Source organism: Echeneis naucrates, chromosome 10, assembly GCF_900963305.1.
Source record: "Echeneis naucrates chromosome 10, fEcheNa1.1, whole genome shotgun sequence".
Lineage (NCBI taxonomy): Eukaryota > Metazoa > Chordata > Actinopteri > Carangiformes > Echeneidae > Echeneis > Echeneis naucrates.
Genome location: NC_042520.1, coordinates 6,541,353 through 6,561,215, shown reverse-complemented (window position 1 = coordinate 6,561,215; position 19,863 = coordinate 6,541,353). Strand labels below are relative to the sequence as shown.

General features: G+C 39.4%; 2 protein-coding genes and 1 long non-coding RNA gene across 3 annotated transcripts; all 3 read left to right on the top strand.

Annotated features, from left to right (window-relative positions):
* Window positions 1–5,886: 5,886 nt before the first annotated feature.
* Window positions 5,887–6,467, top strand: LOC115049647 (uncharacterized). The gene is made up of 3 exons (XR_003841138.1): window positions 5,887–5,983; window positions 6,088–6,131; window positions 6,247–6,467. It is a non-coding gene; the product is annotated as an uncharacterized LOC115049647 (long non-coding RNA).
* Window positions 6,468–8,875: 2,408 nt separating this feature from the next.
* LOC115050387 (uncharacterized) lies at window positions 8,876–10,640 on the top strand. The gene is made up of 6 exons (XM_029513231.1): window positions 8,876–8,918; window positions 9,043–9,372; window positions 9,579–9,950; window positions 10,112–10,237; window positions 10,342–10,385; window positions 10,515–10,640. The coding sequence occupies exons 1-6, from the start codon at window positions 8,876–8,878 to the stop codon at window positions 10,638–10,640; spliced, it is 1,041 nt and encodes a 346-aa protein (XP_029369091.1).
* A 2,203-nt stretch (window positions 10,641–12,843) lies between these two features.
* LOC115049643 (signal-regulatory protein beta-2-like) lies at window positions 12,844–14,833 on the top strand. Its single transcript, XM_029512023.1, has 6 exons — window positions 12,844–12,884; window positions 13,033–13,371; window positions 13,553–13,909; window positions 14,077–14,202; window positions 14,307–14,350; window positions 14,480–14,833. The coding sequence occupies exons 2-6, from the start codon at window positions 13,047–13,049 to the stop codon at window positions 14,603–14,605; spliced, it is 978 nt and encodes a 325-aa protein (XP_029367883.1). The 5' UTR covers window positions 12,844–12,884; window positions 13,033–13,046; the 3' UTR covers window positions 14,606–14,833.
* The last annotated feature ends 5,030 nt before the right edge of the window (window positions 14,834–19,863 follow it).

Below are 19,863 nucleotides of genomic sequence, written 5' to 3'. Positions count from 1 at the left end.
CCACCTGGCTGTACAAGACTGATATTGGTAAGTAATTAACCAAGTCATTCAATACATACATTACATAAATAAAAGATAGATAGATAGATAGCATTTGGGACAGTCTACAAGCAGCTACACTCCCTGACAACACTGAACACACAAAACTGAGGATACCGATGGAGAAGTTTTGTTCCCGTGCCGATTTTGGCACTGTCCTTGAAGAATGGAAATCCTTCCAGGAGCAAATGGTCTCTGGTCCACTTAAGGTAACTTAAAAATGTGTTTTCACATGACATTATCAAGAACACTAACTAACACTGTTGCTGATATAATTTTGAACATTTTCAGACACAGTTGGCCATACTATCTGAATTGTCCTCAAAATAGAGGAGTTTGGTGTCTTGTCCCCAACTATGAGCCTGCTGGCTTCCATCCCAGTCAGCAGTGTAAACTGTGAGAGGGACTCCTCAAACATGAACGGGGTAATAAATACTTTTTGCAATAGGATTTGCAGCTATGCTATCACTATTTAAAGCCATCAGCTACGACTATGAAAGCCTAACAGTTCATGTCTTTGCAGGTCAAGACAAACATCCACAACAGACTGCAAGGGGACCATCTAGCAGCCTGCCTGCAGATCTCAATAAATGGGACAGAAGTTTCAGACTTCCCACATGAAGAGGTGCTGGAAATGCTCTTCCACCAGCCCAGGAAGATTCACTGCAGTGACAAAAACTCCTTATTGTTCAGTTCTATTGTATTATATATTGTTGTCATTAAAATATATTATGATTCTGATTCCTTTTTTCGGGTTTTTGTACGATGTCATTGTTTTTTGATGAATTTTGACAAGTCATTTTGAAAAGTTCTTCAAAATAAATTCAATTCAAAGTTCATTGTTGTAGTGTAGTGAGAAGGTAAGGAAGTACTGGAGGTATTACTAAAATATTAATCAAATAATACAAAATATAAATATAAAAAATATAATGGAAAAATATTAATATGTACAAAGCAAATCTTTACTGCTCACCTTCGGGCCTAGAGGAATCACTGTCTCATCAGAATTAACGCTGTAGTCTGATATCTGTGTACGAGGCGGCAGCGGAGGATGGACTCATCGATGGCGGTTCGGAGGTTCACTATTATTGACCTTGGCAGGTTGAAATATTTCAGCTGTTTCTGTTATGCTGAGCGTCCTGGATGAGAGCGCTTATGTTCCTGTGTGATGATGGCGTCCAGGAAGCAGAGGTTCTCCACAATGACCACAGGGGAGGGTGCACACAGGGTGAGGAAGGTGGGTGGTGTTGGGCTCCTCTGGAGTTCCACTATCATCTCTGGGAAATTCTCCTCTCCTGAAACCAAACCAGGAATTTGATTAGGGCCTTTCCTTTATTTCTACCAGCATTCAAGTATTTGTCGAATGTGCTGTTCAAATAAATGGAAAATGCTTATTCAACTCATTTTTCTCTTTCATGAGGTTGGCATGTTTCTGTGCAGGAGATGAATTTGTTGTAGACATTTGTTAAAACACATTCTCCAAAAGGTGTTGTTATCCAAATTGCAGACAACATCATGGTGACAGGTGGCGATTCAGCAGCTGGTGAAGAAATGCCTTTGGAAACTTCTGGCTCACAACATCCATTTACCACCTCCATGAACACAAACTCTACTTGTTGTGTTAAGATCATTTTTTGCACACAAACCATAAAGCCCATGACAATGATGAAAAAAAAGAAGAAAAACTAGATAAGTTGTAACGTTTTGATATACATAATTTTAGGCTGTCCGGCTTTTAAATTACAGGCTGGAGGTTATTTGAAGTTATTTGATCCTGCTGTATCAACACAGCAGTTTTGTGAAGGCGTCTGTCTGTTTATATATAAATACATTGTATGTGTGTGTATATTTATTTGTATTGCTGCTCATCTTCTTGGGCAAAGCAATTATATCCATATACATTTCCTGTATAAGTTAACTGAGGATTAATGTCATTCATCAATAATGTGTTGTTGTCACTTCGTGTTTTAAACTGTTTGAAGACGCAGATAAACAAGACGAACTCGGTTTCTATGATTCAGTTTTAAACCAAAGGTGGAAAAGAAAAACTACAAATAAAAGTTAAATTAATTGGAAACAAAAAAGTCTCCCGACTTTCCGTATCAAATGTCAGCAGTAAAACAGAGTAAAGCTCAGTTCATGAAGTGACAGCCACCTTTAAGTTAAATGCTGCGCTAACGCGGAATGATGCTAAGCTAACACCGTTACTAGCTAACGGCTGGAAAGAAATTATTTTTAAATAAAACACAGCTCATTTAAACTCACTCGAGGATATTTATACGTTCTTAAACTCAATAACTAACTGCCAAACTTACAGCAATTTCTTTTGCAGTCCTGAAAAAGTGTTTAAAAAAGCAAACACGGAAATTTTCACCCACCGATGTTTGGTTGGTTGGCATGTCAAAATAAAAGTCTGTCAGTTTGATGTGTAACTGAAGTGACTCAACTGCATTTCTGTAAAGGAATAAAAATGATAAATTAATTAGTAATGATCTATTTAAATATATAAAAAATATTAATTAGCGTCAGAGTAAACTAAAAGTAAGCTTTAGTGTTTATTTACTAGAATAAAGTGCTAAGGTTAGTGCCGAGGAAGATGTTATGTAGATTAAAAAAATCCGTTATAGCATAAAAAGACGTCGTTATTTGATAAAACAACAAATACAAATAATAAAAAAAAAACAAAAACATTTTAAAATACATAAAACAGCCACATCGGAAGTGTGCGGTCCGATGATATAATTGGCTTCCGGTCTTCGAAGAAGAAGAAGAAGAAGAAGAAGAAACATGAAAAATGAAAAAAGAGACACTTAGTGAAATGCCTTCTTTTTGAAATTATTGTTTCAATGGGAAAAAATATTATAATATGCACCTAAGTATACAATTTTAAGTATTGAAATACAAAGTGATAAATTAAATAAAACTGTTTATTTACCTTTCAATTCAATTTTAGATCTATAAACGTCGACATGACGAGCGCCGATCGGTGTTGTTTGATCGCAGGAATATAAATCAATGCAACGACAAATCGATACACCCCGACAAATAATAAAATACTAATCTGTAAACTATCTAATATGAGATATAACAGGATCGATATCAGAAAGAAATATGTGTTAAATTTGAAATCAAAACACACAGTCATTAAAAAATGATAAAAAACAAAACACAAACAAACAAAACCAAACAGGATGGTTTAAATGTTCAACGGTCAGAATTGACTCTTTTCTTCCTTCATACTGTCACTGGAGAGCTGACCATTTTGTTTTTTATAAAACAGTAACATCCCATGGAGAGATCTGTAAGAATGTTAAGTTTATTTGCTGGCAAGGAGTGGATGATATTTATCCACCGTCATAAATCTAATTTATTCATTATTTAATAAGAAATGACTGGAAGTGTCCTGATGGATTAGGAATTTCACAACATCAGGCCTTAATGAAGAGTTAGTGAAATGATATTTTACTGCAGTTTTATTATACTTGACAATTTCTTGTTTCTTTCAAAAGACAAGTAAGAATGTGTTAGACTGGGGTGGAAGGTTCAGGAAAATTAAATCTAAAACCTGTTTTGGGTTAGTGCAGAAAGTAATATTTTCCTCCAAACAGGTCCATCATTTTATGGAAGTTGCTAGACGCTGGACGGGGTCAAAGTCGTCTTAACTCATCGAACTGACTCCACCAGCTTGTCTTCTTCCCATAATGCATCCTGATGTCACGTCCATCAGACCATCATTAAACTACCTGTGTGAGTAAACAGTTGAAACAGCGTTAACAATCTCTTGTTTGGATTTGAGTCCCATCCGATGGTCTCTGAACCAGCAGCACCAGCAGTTAACACCTTTTTCAGAGAATCTGTGAAAGCTGTTAGCTTCCCCATCGTGCCAGTGTCTGTGTATCGGGGGGGTAAAGTATTCTGATCAACCAAAGGGGGCCCCGGCAGAAAAACTTTGCAGTGTATTGTGCAAATGGTGATGAGTTCTATTCAGTTAGAGAAGGACAATTGACATGGACAGAGACAGTGACCCTGAGTGGCAACCAAACTGCAACTGCCATTAATTTTAGTATTTCCAGAAAGTGACTTAACACAAACACAGACACAAAAGATGCACAATGCAAACGTGCTATGTTGTGTTATTTATCTAATACACAACCCCATCTGTAAAAAAAAAACAAAATACAGTATTGGTGGTATATACACTCATTACTCAGTAAATTATTGGGTAGATTTGAAGGGAAATGTGGATTATTGCACAGTTACTGTTCACATCATTTCAAGTCATCTGCTGAGTTAATTGTCAGCGTCAGTCATAGAAACCACCATGATAAAAGCTTGTTTTTAGTGTTGTGTTGTGAGGTGTTTACGCTGGAAAGATGGTTGATAACATTTCCACTTGTGGTGGTTACAGAGAGACGCCAGTGTGGAGACTGGCCAATCAGCTTGCCCCCACATTGTTCCCTCCCCTTTCATATGACTATATTAAGGGAAATCATTTTAAATAGGCTCTAAAATAACTGCCTGCTTAAATGGATTAACAGGAAAATGCTGCTCATATTACATTTTCTGCTGTTACTCAGAGTGGGACGTAAGTAGAGAAAGTCAGCTTTTCTCTAGACATGTTCTGTAGTCTTATGTTTTACATTTTATATCCATCTCTTTGCATTAGTTAAGATCTGGATATTTTATAAATCTATCTCTATTGATAATTGTATTTTTAGGATCCACTGATGATCTGATCGTTGAGATGAAGACTGTTGATGTTGGAGAAAATGTGAAATTGACGTGTCAACGCCAAGTTGACAGTGATGCCAAGTTATTTTGGATCCGGCTTGTTTCTGGAAGCTTTCCTGAAGTCTTAGGAGGAGCATTTTCATTTAATCACATGTCAGATCAGCTCAGTTTTGTAAATAAGATCCCTCGCTTCACAACAAAGCAAGAACCTGGAACTTTTTCTCTCTATATTAAAGAAATGGAGCGAAGTGATACTGGACTGTACTACTGTGTAAAAGCAAGGAATTTTGACATTAAGTTTTTAACAGAAAAATTTCTGACAGTGAAAGGTAAATAAAATACAGTACACAAATACATTAACTTAGAATATATAAAGTTCATGCCAAGTCATTTCAATTTTTCCCTATAATAGGCCATCTTATGATAGAAAGGATCTGAAGGCAGTTTTCAAATTGAGCAGGTCTAAACTACTTTTAAAGTAATTTCTGAAATTTGATGTGAAACCTTTAATTTGGTACAATTTTTTAATTATTATTATTTTTTTTTTATAATTTTATTATATTTGTCAGGAGCAGAACCTGAGGTCACCACCAACTTTCAGCTTCCTCCATCTGATCCAGTCCGTCCAGGAGACTCAGTGACTCTTCAGTGTTCGGTCCTCTTTGACTCTGAGAAGAAAACATGTCCAGGAGATCACAGTGTGTACTGGTTCAGAGCTGGATCAGATGAAGCTCATCCCAGTTTCATTTACGCTCATGGAAACAATAGAGATCATTGTAAAAAGAGTCCTGAGTCTGAGTCCACACAGAAATGTGATTACGTCTTCTCCAAGAACGTCAGCTCCTCTGATGCTGGGACTCATTACTGCGCTGTGGCCACGTGTGGAGAAATTTTATTTGGAAATGGGACTAAACTGGAGATTGAAAAACTGGAAATTGAAGGTAATTGTGTAATTGTGTGTATTTTTGTGTGTAATTTCAGAATGTAGTGTATTTAGATCCTATTTAATGCAGTAGTTATTTATATTTTATCATCCAATCAAATCATGATTAAGTTTCTTTCTTTGTTCCCAAAGTTACTTCAGAAGAGAACGTAATCGAATTGCGGAGCACCATCACACTTCTGTTGGTGTTATGTGGTACTTTGGCTACAGCTCTGATTGTTACTGTCTTCCTGTTTTATATGAAGAAGAAAACTTGTGATTGTTCCAAAGGTAGTAGAAGTTTCTTAAATATCAAAGAGTATTTTGCTGAAGACAACCTGACTTGATTTCCATTTGTCCGTTGTGTAACCATCTCTCGTCTTCACTCTATACAGCTGCAGATGCTGCAACAGTCAGCACTGATCAGAGAAGTCAGCAGGTAAGATACATGAGAAAAGACAGAACTGGATAAGTTATTAACATATCTTCTTCCTGAATATGATTTGTTTTAATGTCATTAATCTCACAACCTTCTTCATTATATATCTTCTCAGGGAGATGAGGACCGACTTACTTACTCCGCTCCAACCTTCACCAGGAGGAAAGCTGGAAAAGTGGAGAGAAGGAATGAGAAACGAGAAGAGACTATCTACTCTGGTGTCAGAGCTTTGTGATTGCTTAGAGCTGATTTGTTTTAATTTGTTTTGAGGTAATTTCTCTTTGGCTTTGTATTTTTTCTCAGCGTAACTTCAGATGTTGTAAAAATCTTTCCTGAACTGTATGACATTATTTTTCTAAAATGGCGTTGATCATGGGGCATAAATATTCATAATTAAATGTCTAATGGCTTTGACAACACCTGACTGCACTGGTGTTCATTCATTCTTACCTCTTTTCTCAGCATTTTTTGCTGAAAGAAAATGATCTGTGAAATGTTTTTCTGTGACTTTGTGGGTCATCGTAGAAGTTACTGGCAGAAAAATCACTGATGACATTACAGTATTCACTGCAAGGCCTTCATCTAAAATTAGGTTGGTTGTTTTATGTCCATTGTTCTCTCTATGAAGCTTTGTGTGTTGATTTTGTCTACAGGTGTTGGACACAATCTTGTTTCAGGGATCATTGTTGTAGTCAAATCAATTGTGTACTTAGAACTGGGGGAATGTGCAACCTCCACCCAGAAAGGCCAAACTTGTGTGTCGATCATGAAACTTAACATCTCAGTACAAACTGCTGCTCTCAGTAAAAGAGCCTCCTGAGCACCTCCCCCTCTGACAGCAGCTACCAGAGAGCAGCAAACCGCTAAAAGGTCTGAGCAAAAATGGCCGCGATGCAAAATGACTATGAAAGTGTGTGTGTCTGTTTGTACATCTCCAGCTCGTTTTCATCTTTTAAATGATAAAGCAGCAGTAAGAGCTCAGCCTTCTGGGGCCAAAATAGAAAGTGAGAGAGGAAGAAAAGTTAGAAACCACACACACAACAGTGCTTCAGTTTCCGTGCATCTTTTGTTCATCAGCACTGACTGTGAATCTGAGTGTATTTGTATCAGAAACAACAAACACTTTGAACACACAAAGAGCTTCGTGTATGAAGCAGAACTCAATATGTGACAGTAAGTTTTTTTCTGACTCGATGTGTGTAACCATGTTTGTGTGTCATGTTAACAGGACTGGACCCATCAGTTTGTATCAGACAGTTGTATGTTGGCCGTGATGGCGACCACAAACTAGAAATGTGTTGATCCCACATATTCATGATAACACATATTTATTATTCTGTTCTATCTATAAATTGTCAGCCTTAATACACAGCTACCTCCATTCCACTTCAGTCATATTTTGTGACCAGACTTTGAGGTATTGTCCTGGACAACACCACAAACAGTCTCACTGTTACTGACAGTCTTTCTGCTGTACTCAGCATCAGACATGATTTATTCATACCAAGCACTATTATATCTTCATGATGTTACTGCAAACTGTCTCTGAATCTGTTTTTATGATATCGTAAGAGTGCCCTTCTGCTGCTGTGTTTCAGCAGCGCTCTGAAAAGAAGTGAAACAAGTAGAGAGGATGGATGCTGTGACCACAAACACCTCCTGAAGTCTGTACTCTGCTCTTCATGCTAAAATGACTGATGTGTGGGAGGGTCATCACTGATGATGTTCAGTGTCTGACTTGGCTGGTTCACAAGATACACTGTGCTGCTAAAAGTATTGGCTCACGTGCCTTGACTGGAATATAAACATTCTTAATCCAAAGAGTTTAACATGATGTCGGTCCACCCTTTGCAGCTATAACAGCTTCAGCTCTTCAGGGAAGTCTTTCCAAAATGTTTAGGAGTGTGTTTATGGGAAGTTTTGACCATTCTTCCAGAAGCGCATTTGTAAGTTTCACACACTGATGCTGGAGCAGAAGGCCTGGCTCTCAGTCTCCGCTCAAATTCATCCCAAAGGTGTTCTGTCGGGTTGAAGTCAGAACTCGGTGCGGGCCAGTCAAGTTCACCAACACCAAACTCTCTCATCCATGTTTTTGTGGACCTTTTTTTGTGCGCTGGTGCAGTCATGTTGGAACAGGAAGACTCCATCCCCAGTTTTGAATTAAATCTAATTATGTCATCAAACTCAATTTACGCCACAGACTCATGAAAATGACAATATCTGTTGGCCCCAAATAAAAAGTGCAATGAAAACAACAGCCAGATGAGGATTATTTTCAGTTCAGTGCTCACATCTGCTGAGTTCAGAGGTCAAATCAAAGGACATCAGGAGAAAAAAGAAAAGACTGGTTTTTAACCACAATAATTTTTTTTCTCACAGTCCTCAAAAAATGCTGTTGAACATTTTAAACTTGGACAAAACGGTGTGAAATTCTTAAAATTATTATTTGTTTGGAAAATTTTATTATTGCAAAACTTACTCTTCACACAATTTAAGGTCATCTGCTGAGTTAACTCTCAGTGACAGGTATGAAAACTCACCGTGAAGGAAGTTTGTTCATGTGTTTACAACGGAAAGAGTATCAATAATATTTCCACTGTGGTGGCACAGAGGAACGCCAGAGAAATGACTGACCAATCAGGTTGCTCTCACATTGTTGCCGCCCCCTTCGTATGTCTTCTTTAAGGGAAGTCATCTTCAACAGAGTTTAAAATAACTGCTGTCTTACATGGATTAACATGAAAATGTTGATAATAGTACATTTCCTGTTGCTACTCAGAGCAGGACGTAAGTAGATGAATCAGTATTTTTCACATATATTTTTTAGTCTATGTTTAAAATTTCAGTTTTGTCTTTTTGTATTAATTATATTGATCAACCTCTGTCTGCGGCTGTATAATGTTCTCTTCAGGAGGCACAGATGATCGGATCTTTGAGACGAAGACTGCTGGTGTTGGAGAGGATGTGCAGTTGACCTGTCCTCGCCATATATCTGATTACAATGCCAACTTTTTTTGGATCCGGCTTGTTTCTGGAAACATGCCTGAACTCTTGGGAAGAACATACTTATTTCATTATGATGGTACAAAAAAGACTCCTCGAATTACAGCAAAAGAAGAACCTGAAACATTTCCTTTGAAAATCAGTAAAGCAGACCAAAGTGATACTGGACTGTACTACTGTGTAAAAGTAGTACAGCTTGACTTGGAGGTTATAAAGGGAACATTTCTGAAAATTAAAGGTAAATAAAACACAGGACAAACACATTTGAAATGATTTTTATTTATATTGTGCCAAATCACAACAGAAATTATCCCAAGTTAATTTTCAAATACCTCAGGTCAAGGCCTCTTTTTTAGGATAGAAACAGATTAATGTATATTAGACTTTAAACGAAGATGTTTCAATAACTTCACAGTAAATTAACTGTGTGTTTTTATTTCCCAGGAGCAGAACCTGAGATCACCACCAACTTTCAGCTTCCTCCATCTGATCCAGTCCGTCCAGGAGACTCAGTGACTCTTCAGTGTTCGGTCCTCTTTGACTCTGAGAAGAAAACATGTCCAGGAGATCACAGTGTGTACTGGTTCAGAGCTGGATCAGATGAAGCTCATCCCAGTTTCATTTACGCTCATGGAAACAATAGAGATCATTGTAAAAAGACTCCTGAGTCTGAGTCCACGCAGAAATGTGATTACTTCTTCTCCAAGAACGTCAGCTCCTCTGATGCTGGGACTCATTACTGCGCTGTGGCCACGTGTGGAGAAATTTTATTTGGAAATGGAACTAAACTGGAGATTGAAAAACTGGAAATTGAAGGTAAGTGGAGAATATTCTTATATAAATGTTCAATTGGCATATTTTTGTGTTTAATTTCAGAATGTAGAATTTAAATCCTATTTAACGCAGGAGTTATTTATATTTTAACATCCAACCAAATCATAATGAACTTTATTTCTTTGGTTCATACGTAATTTCAGAGAACATGATGGATCTCCAGAGGACCAACACACTTCTGTTGGTGTTATGTGGTACTTTGGCTACAGCTCTGATTGTTACTGTCTTCCTGTTTTATATGAAGAAGAAAACTTGTGATTGTTCCAAAGGTAGTAGAAGTTTCTTAAATATCAAAGAGTATTTTGCTGAAGACAACCTGACTTGATTTCCATTTGTCCGTTGTGTAACCATCTCTCGTCTTCACTCTATACAGCTGCAGATGCTGCAACAGTCAGCACTGATCAGAGAAGTCAGCAGGTAAGATACATGAGAAAAGACAGAACTGGATAAGTTATTAACATTTCTTCTTCCTGAATATGATTTTTTCTGAACTCTCACCATCATTATCATTAATCTCATAACCTTCTTCATTATATATCTTCTCAGGGAGATGAGGACCGACTTACTTATTCTGCTCCAACCTTCACCAGGAGGAAAGCTGGAAAAGTGGACAGAAGGAATGAAAAAGCAGCCGAGAAAGAGACGGTGTATTCTGGTGTCAGAGCTTTGTGACAGATTAACAATCCAGACAGTGGATTTGTTTTGAGTTAATAAAGCTGATGATGTGAATGGACTTACTGCGAAGTTTTTGTTTTAAATGAGTTATCATTAGTCCATCCTTCTGATGAGTATGCTCACTTGGTATACGGGACACCGGGGTTCGATTCCCTGGCGAAGAACTCCAGCCACAAGGCGCCCACTGTGGTACTCTTGTGCCGGTCCCAAGCCCGGGTGATTGTTTGGGCTTTGTCAGGAAGGACATCTGGCGTAAAACTGGAGCCAAATCAAATCATGTAAGTGGAAGGACGGTGACTTGCTGTGGTGACCCCGAACAGGGAAAAGCTGAAAGAGGAAACAAATAAAAAATGAGTCCATCCTTCTCCACATGAAGCTGTCTGTGTCTGTTCTTTGAACGAGGAACAAACACATCATTGTTTTCAGGATCATTATGGGCTCAATCATTTGTGGACCTTCATGTTTGCTGAAAACCAAAATGTGGTGATCTGCCAAATATTGCTATGTATTTACTCTACATGTGATCAGCCGGGCAGCACGGCGGCACAGTGCTGTTATCTCACAACAAGAAGGTTGTGGGTTCGGTTCCCGGCCTGGGGCCTTTCTGAACGTGCCTGTGTGGGTTTCCTCCCACCGTCCAAAGACATCATGTTTGGGTTAACTGCTGACTCTAAATGGTCCGTAGGTCTGAGTGTGAGTGGTTGTTAGTCTCTGTCTGTCTCTGTGTGTCGGCCCTGTGATGGACTGGTGACCTGTCCAGGGTGACCCCTCCCTCACCCAGTGTGACCTGGACTGACTCCAGCAACAACAGCGTTAGAAGATGAATGAAGACAACAGCGTTAGAAGATGAATGAAGATGTTTTCAGCTTTCATTGGTGTCATACACAGATACTTCTGCTCTACTTTTACATTTTTGAGGGCAGAATTTGTACTGTTGTCCTGGAAAGTGTTTCTGTCACGATATTAGAGTCTTTCCACTGTTGTTCATGGCATCAAACAGGATTTATTCATGTTGAGCACTTTGGTGTCTTTATGATGTTACTGGAAGAGAAAAATCCCAGAAAGTTTTCAGCACCTCCAGCTGAATGTGTTCTGCTTCTGCATTTCAGCAGCGCTCTGAAAATAACTGAAGAGACTACAGAGGATGGATGTTGTGACCACAGAAACCTCCCCAAGTCTGTCCGCTCTGCTCTTCATGCTGAAGTGACTGATGTGTGGGAGGGGCATCACTGATGATGTGGTGCATCTGGATTGGCTGCTTCACAGGAAATTGAAGATGGCTCCACTGCCTTTGTGAATCACTTAGATATGAAGATGTATTTTGTCTGCAGTTGAACAACAAAAGCAACAGTCGGATGAGGATCTGTCATTTCAGTGCTCACATCCTCACAGTTCAGAGAGGTCGAATCTAACAATGTCCGGAAAAACACAAAGACTTTTTTTTATCATCATTCTTTTCTCAACAACCTCAAACAAAAATGCTGCTGAACTTTTTGTTTCATTGATCTCATGTTTAAACGTGCCGATAAACTTCTTTGGATGTGATCATGAGCTGTGTTTGGTTTAATGGATCAGACTTTGGGACAAAAAGGCATTACTGATAATATCATGTCGACATGTGAGAGGGACAAAACCTGTGAAGCACAAACAAATTGCACCTGCTGTACATTTTATCTCTCATGGAAAGTGAATTAACGCACACACAAGATGAACAACGCAGAAATATGCAGTGTTGTGTCATATTGTCTATTCATGACTCAGTGGCACAAATTTTCTAGAATTGACCCCCATTTGGTAGAAATGACACGTAGCTGGTGGTGTCCGAGTTTATTTTTAAAATATGCCATATTTCTTATTCAGGAATATTAATAAACTGCAAGAAATTATTATGCAAACTTAAACTAAAATGTAGATGATTCACTGTTTGCATCACATCTCATCACCAGCTGAGTGAACTTTCAGAGCCAGTTACAGAAACCCACCATGAAAAAAAGTTTGTTTTCAGGGTTGTTTTGTGTGTTTAGACAGGAAAGATAGTGATAATATTTCCACTGTGGTGGCACAGAGAGACACCAGTGTAATGACTGACCAATCAGATTGCTCTCATATTGTTCCCTCCCCTTCATACGACTACATTAAGGGAAATCAGCTTCAACAGAGTTTAAAATAACTGCTGTCTTAAGTGGATTAACATGAAAATGTTGATCATATTTCATCTTTTCTTCTTCCTCAGAGCAGGACGTAAGTAGATAAAGTCAACTTTTCTCAAAATGTATTCTGCAGTCTTAAGTTTTCAATTTTGTAATAATCTTTTTGTATCAGTTTAGATCTAGAGATATGTGCCTCTGTCTCTGATTTTAATTCCTGATCTGTTTAATGGTATTTTTAGGATGCACAGATGAAATGATCTTTGAGACGAAAACTGTTGGTGTTGGAGAAGACGTGAAGTTGAAATGTCCCCGTCTGAATTCTACTCAGATCCCAAAGCAGACCAAGTTATTTTGGATCCGACTTGTTTCTGGAAACTTTCCTGAAATCTTGGGAGGAACATTTTCATTTGATTATGACGGTGTGAATGAGAGTCCTCGTTTTACAGCCAAACAAGAACCTGGAACTTTTCTGCTGCATTTTCATAAAATGGAGCCAAGTGACACTGGAATGTACTACTGTATAGATACAGACAAGCTTAACCTGAAGTTTTTAACAGGAACATTTCTGAGAGTTAAAGGTAAATAAAGTACGGTACACACATTCAAATTTAATTAGAAATCATCTCAAGGAACTTATTAGATAGAGTTGGTCAAAGTGAAACATATTTCTCTGGTTTATATTTTAGAATTAGAATTTTTATGTTCAGTAATGTTGAAGTGAAGTTTTGAATTCATGTATAATTTTATTAGATTTCTCAGGAGCAGAACCTGAGATCAACACCAACTTTCAGCTTCCTCCATCTGATCCAGTCCGTCCAGGAGACTCAGTGACTCTTCAGTGTTCGGTCCTCTTTGACTCTGAGAAGAAAACATGTCCAGGAGATCACAGTGTGTACTGGTTCAGAGCTGGATCAGATGAAGCTCATCCCAGTTTCATTTACGCTCATGGAAACAATAGAGATCATTGTAAAAAGAGTCCTGAGTCTGAGTCCACACAGAAATGTGATTACTTCTTCTCCAAGAACGTCAGCTCCTCTGATGCTGGGACTCATTACTGCGCTGTGGCCACGTGTGGAGAAATTTTATTTGGAAATGGGACTAAACTGGAGATTGAAGGTAAAAGTGGAATATTTTTATATAATTGCTCAAATTGCCTATTTTTGTTTTTAATTTCAGGATGTAGTGTATTTAGATCCTATTTAAAGCAGTAGTTATTTTTATTTTAACATCCAATCAAATCATGACATAATGAAATCATGACTTTGGTTCACATAACATTTCAGAGAACATGATGGATCTCCAGAGGACCAACACACTTCTGTTGGTGTTATGTGGTACTTTGGCTACAGCTCTGATTGTTACTGTCTTCCTGTTGTATATGAAGAAGAAAACTTGTGATTGTTCCAAAGGTAGTAGAAGTTTCTTAAATATCAAAGAGTATTTTGCTGAAGACAACCTGACTTGATTTCCATTTGTCCGTTGTGTAACCATCTCTCGTCTTCACTCTATACAGCTGCAGATGCTGCAACAGTCAGCACTGATCAGAGAAGTCAGCAGGTAAGATACATGAGAAAAGACAGAACTGGATAAGTTATTAACATTTCTTCTTCCTGAAGATGATTTTTTCTGAAAACTCACCATCATTATCATTAATCTCATAACCTTCTTCATTATATATCTTCTCAGGGAGATGAGGACCGACTTACTTATTCTGCTCCAACCTTCACCAGGAGGAAAGCTGGAAAAGTGGACAGAAGGAATGAAAAAGCAGTCGAGAAAGAGACGGTGTATTCTGGTGTCAGAGCTTTGTGACAGATTAAAAATCCAGACAGTGGATTTGTTTTGAGTTAATAAAGCTGACTTGTTCTTTTCTGGCACACAGCGAGGAATGTACTGCTCCACATCAATGTAACCGAAGGAGCAATATCTTATTACGTCAAGGTCACCTCATATTTTTATTTCTTTAAATGTTTGACAATATTGTGTAGTAATTTCTGTCAAATGGTGTTAATCATGCTGCAGAAATACACAATTCTTAATGTGTAATAGTTTTTAGAAATATCAGACTGCATGTTTTTTCTCTTCTTCTCACTTTAATTGTCATCCTCAATCTTTCCTTTTGTCCTTTTTATTTCTCCACATTTCTATTATTAAAGGAAATATATCTGTGATAAATGTGTGTCTTTCATTTTATCAGCTGTGGTGGACGTTCCTGACATGAAAAGTGGGAGGGTCATCAGTGATGATGTCAGTATTTACTTTAAAGCCGTCGTTTAAAGGAGTTATCATTAGTCCATCCTTCTCTGTACGAGGGCTGAACACAGCATCATTTTAGGGATCATAGTTGTGGTCAGCAGTCGGTGGACCTTGATGACGGCCACAATCCAAAGTCTTGTGACCTGACAAATATTTCTGTTCTTTTTTCTCTCTCTCTCAGTGTATTTTCAGTTTTCATACACTTCATACACACATACATCAGCTTTGGTAAGTTTTGGTGGGAGAGGTTTTGCTGTTGTCCTGGACTGTGTGTCTGTGACTGTTACTGACAGTCTTTGTTCTGTTCATAGCATCAGGCATGATTTATTTATATAGAGCACTTTGGTATGTTTATTATGTGAAAACTAAACCTCTGGAGTTTATTACCACCTCCAGCTGAATGTGTTCCGCTCTGAAAATAACTGAAGAGACTACAGAGGATGGATGTTGTGACCACAGAAACCTCCCCAAGTCTGTCCGCTCTGCTCTTCATGCTGAAGTGACTGATGTGTGGGAGGGGCATCACTGATGATGTGGCACGTGTGGATTGGCTGCTTCACACTAATGCTAAGATGGCTCCTGCATCTTTGTGAGAGAGAAAGACTCAAGAAAGACCCTGATCGGTGCCAGCACCCTCGGACTGCTGGGGACTTTCAGTACGGCCATGGCCAGCCTCAGCGGGGTGGAACTGGAGGCCCGGTAAACCCAAAACCGGAGTATTGGTTGAAACAGGTAGTGTATACAATACCACCATTCTTCCTGTGTTAAAATCAGACAAATTAAGACACAGGTTGGCTCATGACTTGAGAATGATAAATGAAATAGTGGAAGAGTTACCAGCAGAAGTGCCCAAACCTCACACACTACTACGCTTGAGCAATTGCAAGATGAGTTAAAAGCATACATGAAACAACTAACTGCTATCCATAGATCTATATACTTACAGGAAGGTCAACCAGGACCAGGATCCGGCCCGACCAGCAGTGCCAGGAGATCAGGTGTATGTGAAAGTCCTCCGACGAAAGTGGCACGAGCCTAGACGTGAAGGACCTCAGAAAGACAGAAAGGGCAGCATAAAACTGAGAGAGACTGATGAGGAGAAAGACTGTGTGGTGCAAACTAGTGACAAGCACTCTCCTGTTGATGTCACGAGGCAATCTGGGACAGATGAAGCCAGCACCAACCAGCCCCTGCTAGGCCAAGAAGATCCAAGCGACTGCAGGACGCCGGAAGGAAAGCACCAGACCACGAAAGGAGCCACTCCCAATGATTCAGATGAGCACGATGCAAAAACAAACACATCCATCCAGACAGTGCGAGGGCCCACACCAGACTTCACACCAACCGTTACAAGTAAAAAAACATGCTGCGACACAAGTTAGACGACACAAGTTAGACGACACAAGTACACTGCATGGGAATGGGTGACACCCCAGACCATACCAGGTGATGTTAAGTCAGAGGAAGCAACTACAGTTACGACTACAGTAAAATGGCGGGGAATGCAACTGTTAACTGTAATGTCACCTGGGTGTTGTCGTGGTTTCCAGAGACACAGATAAAACCTCAATTTATTACCAAGACTGTATGGTTTGAACAATCCAGTGTCACTGAACCAAGACTGTGAGACGTGAAGTGGTTCGCAACACCGGATGGTTTGAACAATGCTGATGATTCGGAAGACGAATCGGAATAAGAGAAGATGGAGTTCTGAGTACAAAAAGCCCAACTGGGGGGACATTTACGTTAAGACCTGTTGATGGGCTCAATGGACTGAAATCTTTAGATGCGAGTTGGAGCATTACCAATATACACACACACATTCTTTGAGGTAATGTGCTCATTGCGGAGTTGCAGTCAGTCGAGTGATGAGGGTTGAACTCTTCTAGGAAAGAGGTTCTGTTCCTATTACCATGTTGACACTCGTGATATAGAACATATATATATATGTCACATGATTTTCTGGTGGTTCTGTCTCTGACTACGTTGTTAGTAGGGCTGATGTGAATAAAGAGATTCCCCATCTGACACCTGTGTCCAGACAACCTGACTTCCTCTTTTTGTCACAACACTCCGCACAGAAAGGCCTCAGGTCTGGAAACGAACCCACAACCTTCTTGTTGTGAGGCAGCAGCACTCACCACTATGCAACTGTGACCCATAAGATGATCTCTTCCATTCCAGCCTCATCATCACCGATGCCCCCCCCCCCCCATCAGTCACTTCACTATCAGCAGCAGAGCAGAACAGTCTTGAGGAGGTGTTTGTGGTCACTTGTTTCATTTGTTTTCAGAGTCCTGCTGACACACAGAAGCAAAACGGCACTCTTACAGTATCACAGAGACACATTCACCTGGAGGTGGTGAAAACTCTCTGAGGGTTTTCTTTTGCAGCAACATAATAAATGCAAAAGTGCTCAAAATGGATGAATCATGCTTGAAGCCATGTAGAGCAGAAAGACTCTCAGGAACAGTGACAGACACACAGTCCAGGACAACAGCACAAAGTCTGAGCTGAAAAAGGACTAAAGTAAAGTGGAGGTATCTGTGTAGGAAACATGTGATGACTGACAATATATAAAGGTAAGAAAAAATTGACATGTATAGTAATAAATGTGTGATATATTTGTCAGATCACCACATTTCTAGTTCAACATAATGTTGACAACAACAATTGTCCAATGCAAAATGATATAATTATATTATATATATCATATTAATTATATTATAATTATATAAAGTTGCATACTGAAACCTGCTTCATTACACGAGGCTCTTACTGTGTTCACACTGTTGTTGCCTCTGACACAAACACACACAAATAAACTCACATTCACAGCACTGATGAACAAACGATGTGTGGAAACTTGAGCCTTGTGTCTGTGGTTTCAAACTAAGGTGTAAATACAAAGAGGCTTTTTCTTCCTCTCACGCTTTATGGTATCCACAGGAAACTGGGCTTTTACTGCTGCTATTTCAATAAAAAAAACATCAGCATTTCATTTAATGTTCATAAAAATATCTCTGCAACAAACAGGAGATGTAAAAGGAGGCATGGAGACAAACACACTTTCTCAGTCATGTTACATGGCGGCCATTTTTGCTCAGACCTTTTAACGGTTTGCTGCTCTCTGGTAGCTGCTGTCAGAGGGGGAGGTGCTCAGGAGGCTCTTTTACTGAGAGCAGCAGTTTGTACTGAGATGTTAAGTTTCATTATCGAAACACAAGTTTGGCAGCCGGACGTAATGGATGAATATATTCACAATTAAAATGAAGCACTAAATCATTTGAAGATAGTTTGATTGGTTAAAAACTAAAGCTGCATGTACTTGTAGTTATGTGTTTTTTTCTGGTCAGGTCTGTTGAGAGTGAAAAACTTGTGTGGTCGGTCAGAGGGGGAGAAATGTCCCACCTCAACCTGTGACTGTGACTGTAGCTGCTGCATGTGGCTTTGCTTGTTGTTCTCAAGGCAGACATGATGAATTGTACCTACAGCATCAAGTTTTCTCTCTTTGAGTCTATTAACATAAACATTTTTTTCTACAAGCAAAAGAAAGAATGAAAGGAAGTTATGTGTGCGAGCAAAAGAACTCTGTCAGGACTGGGGGGGCAGAACGCGGTGAGCGTGTTGCGGGTAGGACCCAGATGCAGGAGCCGGAAACCAGGTAGGTGGAAAAACGGACTTTACTCAAGGAGCAAAAAAATCTACAGGGCATGGGCAAGACAACTAGGCAGGGCATGGACAAGGCATGGACAAGGCATGGACAAGGCATGGACAAGGCATGGACAAGGCATGGACAAGGCATGGACAAGGCATGGACAAGGCATGGACAAGGCATGGACAAGGCATGGACAAGGCATGGACAAGGCCACAACACGGAGACCGGACAATGACAATGACAGTGACAGCGGCAATGACAGTGACAGCGACAATGATCCAACAAGGACAAGACTGAAAACAGGACTTAAATACACAGTGGTAAACAAGACACAGGTGATCCAGATCAGGGGAGGGAAGACAATCAACATGGGACACAACCAGGAAGTAACATAACCGGGAACACGAAGGGACCAGGACTACAAAATAAAACAGAAAGTGACATGGACAGAACACTAACCCCAGCTTTAACCCAAAACCTGACAAACTCATTTTAATCCAAATGATGATTCCCTTCAGCTTGAACACAAAAAGTCATTTGTGGATCAGTCAAATGCTCTTTACAGTGTTGTGTTGTCCTTTTTAACTGGAGAGACACAGTGATGCTGATTTGTGCAAAATATTTTCTGTCCTGTTTTATTCATCTAAACAAACTGAACCTGCAAGAAATATACAAGGCGATAGAAATCATTTGACCGGCTCTGTTTCCTTTTTTGTGTTTTTGGCTTCTCTGGCTTCCTCCCAGTCCAGAGACATTCATCTTTGGATTAATATGCAAAGGCTTCTTCGGCCCCAGGGCCAAATGGAGTCCCCTACCGGGTCTATAAAAGCGCACCTGATATCCTAAAGTTTTTGTGGAGGCAGTTAAGAATAGTTTGGAAGAAACAGTCTATTCCCAGAGCATGGCGTAGGGCAGGAGGTGTTCTTATTCCTAAGGAGAAGGAGTCCTCAGAGTTGAGTCAGTTTTGTATGATCTATTTCCTGAATGTAGAGGGGAAGATTTTCTTTCATGTAGTTGCACGGAGACTAGCTAGTTATTTAGAAAGGAATAGCTTAATAGACATTTCAGTACAGAAGGCAGGAATACCAGGTTTCGCAGGGTGTTTAGAGCACACTAGCATGATTTGGCATCAGATTCAGGCAGCCAAGAGTGAGAA